General features: G+C 38.0%; 1 protein-coding gene across 1 annotated transcript in view; it reads left to right on the top strand.

The window, feature by feature from the left end:
- The first annotated feature begins 2,110 nt into the window (after positions 1-2,110).
- Positions 2,111-8,388, top strand: part of LOC124642688 (talin-2-like) — a 103,256-nt gene continuing 96,978 nt past the window's right edge. Inside the window, exons 1-6 of the mRNA XM_047181288.1 lie at positions 2,111-2,779; positions 4,040-4,193; positions 5,373-5,522; positions 6,611-6,714; positions 7,120-7,243; positions 7,644-7,835. Of these exons, the coding sequence (XP_047037244.1) occupies positions 4,058-4,193; positions 5,373-5,522; positions 6,611-6,714; positions 7,120-7,243; positions 7,644-7,835 (706 nt within the window). The 5' untranslated portion in view covers positions 2,111-2,779; positions 4,040-4,057. The remainder of the gene's footprint in view (positions 2,780-4,039; positions 4,194-5,372; positions 5,523-6,610; positions 6,715-7,119; positions 7,244-7,643; positions 7,836-8,388) is intronic.

The raw sequence follows: 8,388 nt of genomic DNA, 5'->3' as shown, positions 1-8,388 counted from the left end.
GCATTTATTTTATTTAACTGACACCTCTATTTCATTCCTAACTCTACGGGAACTCCATGGGAACAGAACGGCTGGTCGTGATTGGTCGATCTTACAAAAAGACTGACCAATCAGAGAGAGCTTTCGGACAGTTGACAATTTGACAATTTCTCATCGATAGATTATAATATAGCGAAAAATAATGCGTTAAATTGCAATCAGATGTTACGGTTCACAATAATTCGACAGTTTACAATCTCTCGAGATAGATTGTAATCTAACGATGTTTGTAATCTTACGGTAACATATGTAAATAAGTGTATGAGTTGTCAATTTCATTTCAGATTTTTCAAATTCAACCTTTTACGGGTGTGGCCGTGGAAAGTTAATTAATTCAATTGATCCTAATTCACACAAATACTGAAACCTGTTTCATAGCAGAATTGATAAACTTAAGGACTAATTAAACGGTGAATGTGGTTTGTCTGTGACGCATGATGAACCTTAACAGGTAATTGAAGGTAAGCAATGAGTCCTTTTATTCTGATATTCTTTTAAATTATATGCTCACTGTTGACTTATAAGGAGGTTGTGGTTTACTTGTGGTGGGTTACATCCATATTTCATATCAGAGTTACTGCACTATATACACTCACTCGTATGCAGTTACATTTTTCGCTTTCGGGATCGTTAGAAGTAAGTGAATGGCTGGACCTATAGAAATAGACAACTAACTATTTACCCGAGTGCGGGAAGTGGTTCTCTCTTCTAGAAAGCTGGTTGGAGCCCATAGGCCGTGCAGCTTGATAAGTTAACATTGGATAAGATAAAAAGTCATACATTCAAAGTATGGTTACAATCAGGTACAAAGGGAAGGTAGATGCTGATGACTATGCGTTATAATGTTTACGAAATTAATTATTATCACTTTGAAGATTACACTTAGATGACGTAAGTAACTGAATACCATAACAGCGTCGAAACAATTTGAGTACTTACCTGTCTTACCTGTCTACCTATGTAAAGCAATGTGTGATTCATAATTATGGCTGTCTCATGTCCTACCTCACTTACCTATAAACTTGTCTCGTACATCTATTTCAAGGTTGAAAAGATGTTATACGAATCGAGGATTAATTAAACAAAGTAATTAACAAGTTTCCCCGTTTAACCCGACTCCAAGGTACCTTACTTGGTACCTTGTAGGTATCCTACCTCCAAGTTCGAAATCTGATCCTGATCAACCGATTGCGATGACCAACGCTGCTGTCGTGTCATTGCTTGATCAGTGGTCATAAGCAAACTTTCATTAATCATCATTATTCACCTTATTCATTGGAAAAAGGCTCGGAGGAAGATTCACCATGAACTGCCTAGCAAGTGCTTTCCACAAGATTTTGACACAGATTATTTCAGCCTATGTACTTTTGATTAGCAGATCGACAAAAATTGTCCTAGTTTATCGTAATATTTTGTGATCATAAACATTAAACAGGCAAAAATTATGATTGGTTCAGCGTTTCCGGAGAGCCTATATTTAGTGACACAGTACATAAAGTAGGAACTTTACTTTTTTATAAACCTGGATAATTGAAAAATTAAGACAATGTCCTCGAATTATGCACATTGATTGCAGTTTCTACAGATGCATTTACGACCACGCCCCTGCACACGTGTATTGCCTATCAAAACAATCCTTCGACTATGACTAGACATCAATCACCTATGTCTAATATACCTATTATGAAAGTTAGTGTTTGTGTATGTTTGTTACTACTTCATGTGAAAATGGCTGAAGGGATTTTGATAAATCAAATAATCTATCGTATAAGTAGTTTTGGCCTAAAGTTGTTGTTTAGCTTAACTCGCAAATCTAAGGAACTTCTGAACCGAGTTTTGAGTGATGGAGAGTCCATTTATCAAGGCAGGCTATGAGCTTCTTTCTAACCGGGTGCGGGAATTAGTAAGTAGGTTCTATGGAAAATGGATGAAACCGCGGGCGGAAGCTAGTGCATTATAATATAATTTGTATAGTTATCAACACGTGTCCATGTTACGTACAATTTGTTATTGTTATAAATTAAACTAGCTACAGTCATGTTTCCCGCAGAACGATTTGCACTCCATACTCAAGTGCCTCTTAGTATGGCCGTGAATTTAGAGTTGTTTCACTCAGTATCGTGATTTTGTTATGTGAAATAGGCTGATCAATCCTTCTTCTTATGTTGCCTGACATAAACCTTATATTGTGTCTTGTGTGTGAGTGTTAAATCCGCTTGAACCCAAGGTCAATTCTACTTCTTGTCTTGCCTAACATAAATTTTAGGGTCTGAGTAATGAATGGCTGCCTGTACCCGACTGTCATGGGTATTGGGATAAGCTAAAATCATTATATGAAAGGGTGTTAAGTAAGAACCTACCTTTGACAGACAATATTTAATTCAGTTGGTCAAAAAGTGTTGTTTTAATTAGTGAGATTATTTGAATTAGCTCAATTATTTTGGAACTCTTATGTACGAAGAAAATTCTGAAGATGTTGTTTTTCACCCAATTTGCTAAATAACAAAAATTCTATAATTTAGGTACTCGAGGTAAAAAATGTCATAAAAATTCCTTTCAGGACATGATAAAATTGAACTGTAACAAACATTATTATCAATACGAATTAAGGAAAACCGTGCGGATGAAATCATAGCCCCTGTATATAGCTCATGCAGGGACGAGGTAAATAGCTCAGTGTGACACTTAGAGTGCCGTGGAATATACTTATTGGTGATTTACTTGGATTTACTTGAAAACAGTGAGTATAAAAGTATTTATCAGTAGTTTAAGAAAGTGAGATAAATGATAGAGTAGAGAGTATGGTTGTCAAAAAAGTTTATACTGAGTGCAAGAGTGATTTGCAATGTTGTTAAGTACCTACTTGTGTGTCCCACCCAATAAGAGGTCTATTGGTATTTAACTAAAATCAAAAGACTAGGACTCTTGGTTAGAGATTGGTCATGTTCTCATTTAGAACCATCTTACAATAAGTGTCATGCGGAAGTTACTTCCTATTTCAAACTCTCAAGAGTTAAGTATTTTTAAACCTAAGTTCACAGCTCAGACCTAGTAATTTTGTTAGTTACAAAGTTACTTACCTAGTTTAATTTATGAGTCAATAATGTTTTGCAATCTGACTAATTCGGATAACACTTCGGATCTCGTCTATGATGACGCGTTTCACTTCCGACTATGACCATCTCGTTTATGACTAAGAAGCATTTGTAGGTAAGTATGAACTTTAGCCTGATCGATAATCAGTTTTGAAATTGGCGCAAGCGAAGTCTTCACTGAGTTTGGTTCCCTGTTAAACTAACGCCCGCAACAATGCAATCCCTTAGTAGGTAGTAGTGGGGACTCAAAAGTCCGGATAAAATATAAAAAAACGTTGTAAAAAAACATCTAAAAATAAAAATAGGCACCCCATCAATGTCATGATAGTACCTATGTTTTGTCATTAATTAGGACAATATTACCAGGAAAACAGACAGAACTAACATGCCTGAGTTCTCGCAATATTTATTATCAACGAGTTTAGATTTATTCCTCCACTGGCTAAACTTAAACAATGAGATTGAATACAATTTTCCTGAGAAATAAATAGATTTTTGGGTAAAACACAGAAATCGTGCAGATTCGAGTTATCATTATCACGTTACTTTACCTAATATGTGATTTTACTATTCTTCCTAAAACCCTTCCTGGGCAAAATGATATATTTTTTTGTTTCGCTTTTAGAAACCGTCAGAAACCATTGCTTAGATTTTTTGCACATTAAAACCACGTGAGTAGCTATTGGTAGCACCTAAGTAGCATCTCTTTATAAGTATTTCGAGAGATAATGTAGTGACCAGTCTTGCCAAGGGGTATTGGGTTACCCGTGTAACAGGGTTGAGGAGGTCAGATAGGCTGTCGCTCCTTGTAAAACACTGGTACTGACCTGCATCCGGTTAGACTGGAAGCCGACCAAAGGCTCGGGAAATGATGATATAGTGATCAGTGATTCTGATGTTCACAGGACGCCACTACCAGCAGTATGCCGTCACTATCGCTGAAGATAGTGCAGGACGGAGGAGCAGTCACTAGGAAGGTGAAGTTCGACTCGCGCATGACCGTGCAAGATGCTCACAAGCTGGTCAAGGAGAAGGTTATTGTTCCTGATAAGGGGAAAGGTAAGATTACTTTTGCCAGTTATTAAAATGTAGGTAGATACGAGATAGGGTCCAACCAGTATGGAAGCATGATATTTACCTATAGCTGATGAATGAATTTTGGAGTCTATCTATGCACCTTATAGCTACATCAAGCAAATTAAAGAGAAGGTGAATGTTGTGACGTACAAGGAAGTTAAAGAGTTGGCGCTAGATAGGCGTACATGGAAGGAGCTGCACCGACAAGAGCTGGGCTCTTAAATTGAAGAAGAAGTACTTCTTTTTATATAACTTGATATGCGCCTGCCATCGCCATTTTCTTTTTTTACATCAGTGATTTCCTCGATGAGGTGGGATGAAAAGTTACGGGTTGCACTCGAGTGCAAAAATTTTTCACCTTATGCTCTTTTGATACCACGCTATCGCTCAGGAGTCTTAATTTTTGAAACAATCCCTGCGCTAGTGTTTTAATTTTAGAATTACTTGCCCGCTCATCAAAATAGTTAACTTTGCACTCTTGTAAATGTAAAAAACCGGCCAAGTGCGAGTCGGACTCGTGCACGAAGGGTTCCGTAAATTACAGTTAAATCAACCTATCTCAAAAACTATAAGAGATACTTTGATCAAACCAAAAATCGTTGAAAGAGTTAATTAGCATGCATCACCTCTATTTTTTTTAGAATTTTATACCCCGTAGTTATAAAAATAGAGGGGGGGGGACATACTTTTTACGACTTTGAGAGCTGATATCTCAAAAACCGTTCACTTTAAGAAAAATGTTTTTTAGAAAACTTTATATCATTTTAAAAGACCTTTCCATTGATACCCCACACGGGTATGTACATCGAAAAAAAAAATTTCATCCCTCAGTTACATGTATGGGGGGCCCCACCCCCAATTCTTTTTTTTACTATTTAGTGTCATATTTTTGTAGCGGTTCATACAACACATATTCCCATCAAATTTCATCACTGTAGTACTTATAGTTTCCGAGTAAATCGGCTGTGACAGACGGACAGACGGACAGACGGACATGACGAAACTATAAGGGTTCCGTTTTTGCCATTTTGGCTACGGAACCCTAAAAATACATAACTACTAACAATAATACAACCGATCACGTCTTGTGAGTAATTGGTCCTTTATCATTTAAGGTAGTAGCCATTAATCAGTTGTTCCTATATTCACTATTCTTCCCAGAGTATGGGCTGTTCCTCCGCTCAGCTGACAGCTCTCTGTCGGGGGTCTGGCTGGAGGAAGACCGTACCCTGGACAACTATATGCTGCGGGATGGTGACTCGCTGGATTACATCTGTCGGATGAGGAACCTTAGGGTGCGGCTGTTGGATGGTGAGTTGTTGAAATATTTGCAATATTGCAGTTAATAAATACAAACTTATCATTTATATACAGGGTGGCCCATCCATAGGCGTCCAAAAGAAAAATTTAGAAGCTCTATGCTATGGGGTATCCGAATCACCCCCATGTATGTTCAGCGATTTTTTGTACTTTAGGGCTACTGAACTCCAACAGTAATTTTGAACTTCAGATAAAATTTTATGTAAGTTCTAGAATGTTTAGCCAAACTGCTTTTTTCAGGTGTTAGCTACTATCATGATGATTAATTACATGAAAAAAAATCTGTAAACGTTAGGAAAAAAAAGATAAAATAGAAAAAAACAATGTTGAAATGAAAATTACGGAAAAAAAAAATAATAATTCTAGCTCCTAAGTACAAAAAATCGCTGAACATACATGAGGGTGATTCGGATACCCCATAGCCTAGAACTTCTAAATTTTTCTTTTGGACGCCTATGGATGGGCCACCCTGTATATGTTGAATAATAAAATCACAAGGCATCGAAAAACTCCTCAGCGCTGCCCACCGGGAGTTTACACAAGAGGCTGACAGCATTGCCACGTTAAATGGCAATGTTTAACTTTTGACCATAATAGATATGTATAGTTATGTAATAGATTTGCAGATATGTAGGTATACTATGGGTTTTCCCACGTCACTCGTAGTAGGTGACAACTTGGGGGGATCTATTGGTGCATGGCTCTTTTAATTTTCATTCTGTAGCACAGGTTTGACTTCTTTTTTTTGTTTCATTTAGTAAGACCTAAATTCACACAACAACATAAATGTCAGTTTTCTTGAAACGACAGTTTACCTAGGTATTATACATTATTACACTTTCATGTGTTAACTGTTTCAAGAAAAATTGTACATTATTTTGTCGACGAACTTGGGTTATCTAATTGTCTATCTGTGGCAGACTTCTTTTTTATATTTTTATGGTATATTTAATATACCATAGTTCAAATGACTCTCAAATGCTATCATCATTTAAAACTAAAGAATATTAGCGTGCCACGCTCGTCAAGCCACGATATTTCCATAGCTATAGTAGTAGTAAAATGGTAATTTCCTGTAGATACGGTGAAGACGCTTCAGGTGGACGAAGCGAAGACAGTCGCCGAGCTGATGATGGAGATCTGCGCGCGCATCGGCATCAAGAACTATGATGAATACGGACTGGTATGTGGACATTTTTTGGATTACATACCCAATGGCAAAACGTCACCCTTTTACTAAGACTTTGCTGTCCGACTGTCACCGTCTGTTTCTTATGAACCGTGATAGTTAGACGGTTGAAATTTTTGCGAACAGGTTTCTTTTTGCTATAACAAAATGACAAGGTTTTTTCTATGATTTCAAATTCATCATGTTTATTAACATCTTCGTCTAACGTTTATCTATGAATCCTGACTAGCAAGTATATTCGAAAGAGTGACGACGCTCTCGAACTTGAACCACATCAAAGTGTAGACTTCCCTCTCCACATTGGTTAAACTAATTTAACAATGATTTACTTTCACTCCTAAAAAAATTCCATCAAAATCCTACCTGCTGATAACCCAAACCTCTACTCCTCAAACCCAGTGCCACGAAGAAGTAGAAGAGGTGGAAGACGCGAAGGAGAAGGACAAGGGCACGCTGAAGCGGCCCAAGGACAGAGACGTCGCGCTCGAGCAGCTCAGCAGGAAGCTCAATACTGATGATAATGGTAGGTCAAACATGTTACAAGCTATACAATAATACAACAGCTCTCTAACTTTTTTAAGCTGTGCCCCATAAAGTTCATATGGTTTCTATATTTTAGAATTGTGAAAAACCTTCTTTTTGGGATGTCGGTTAAAAATGTACCACGTGTATAGCATACTAGCTGTTTTCACACGGATCCCGTGGGAACTTCTTTCCTTAGCAGGATAAAATATAGCCCATATTTTTCGGGAACAGTGTAGCTACCCAAAAGTGAAAGAATTTTTCAAATCGGAAACAAGCAAAAAAAAAATCTCTTTATTTTATTAGGATACATAGACCTAGAGAAACTTAAAAGTCGTAATTCCCTGGGTACAGTACTTTGCACCAGTACAACTTTCTATACCCTAACATTTCTCACACAGTGGCATGGCTAGACCAGCACCGCACCCTCCGAGAGCAGGGCGTGGACAGCAAAGATACCCTACTGCTAAAGCGACGCCTGTTCTACTCGGACCGTAACGTGGACTCGCGGGACCCTGTGCAGCTGAACCTACTGTATGTGCAGACCAGGGACGCTATACTGGTCGGCAGGCATCCTGTTACTGAGCAGCAAGGTTAGTGCTTACGTATAAACGGTTTAGAAATCGGTGATGGTGGTGTAGTGGTCCAAAGGGGTGCATTATGCGTCTACACTGTGCGACTGCAAGGTTGCGCCCGACCCGACGCAAATGTCTGTGTCGAAACGCAATATTCACGCGGCCGCAGCTCAGCCCAGTGACAAAAGGCCCTTATCTCAATTGCGTAGAGATTTATTTTGATAAACGACGACGGTAGCGTTAAGATGAATTTAAAATTTTCTGTAGGTATTCTGAAATGTAAAATATAATTTTTAAATGTGTGAATTGGCCAACACGGGCTCTCGTACTGTACATTTCCACTCGTTCTTTCCCTTCCGTGCTTATATAGAGAGTGCATTTATTTACCTTTCAACATATCATTTATATTTTTAAATATTAGATTATAAAAAAAATATAAAAAATGACGTGTCGACATCCCACATGGCGATAACCTCGTGCGCTAAGTCAAGATATTTTATTTGTTTCTCTTTCTCAGCTTTCACGAGGTTTTCGTCATGCGGGACGGCGACATCGACTATCATCGCGCACT

The sequence above is a fragment of the Helicoverpa zea genome, chromosome 25 (genome assembly GCF_022581195.2).
Source record: "Helicoverpa zea isolate HzStark_Cry1AcR chromosome 25, ilHelZeax1.1, whole genome shotgun sequence".
Classification (NCBI taxonomy): Eukaryota; Metazoa; Arthropoda; class Insecta; order Lepidoptera; family Noctuidae; genus Helicoverpa; species Helicoverpa zea.
This window is presented reverse-complemented; position numbering and strand designations above follow the sequence as displayed.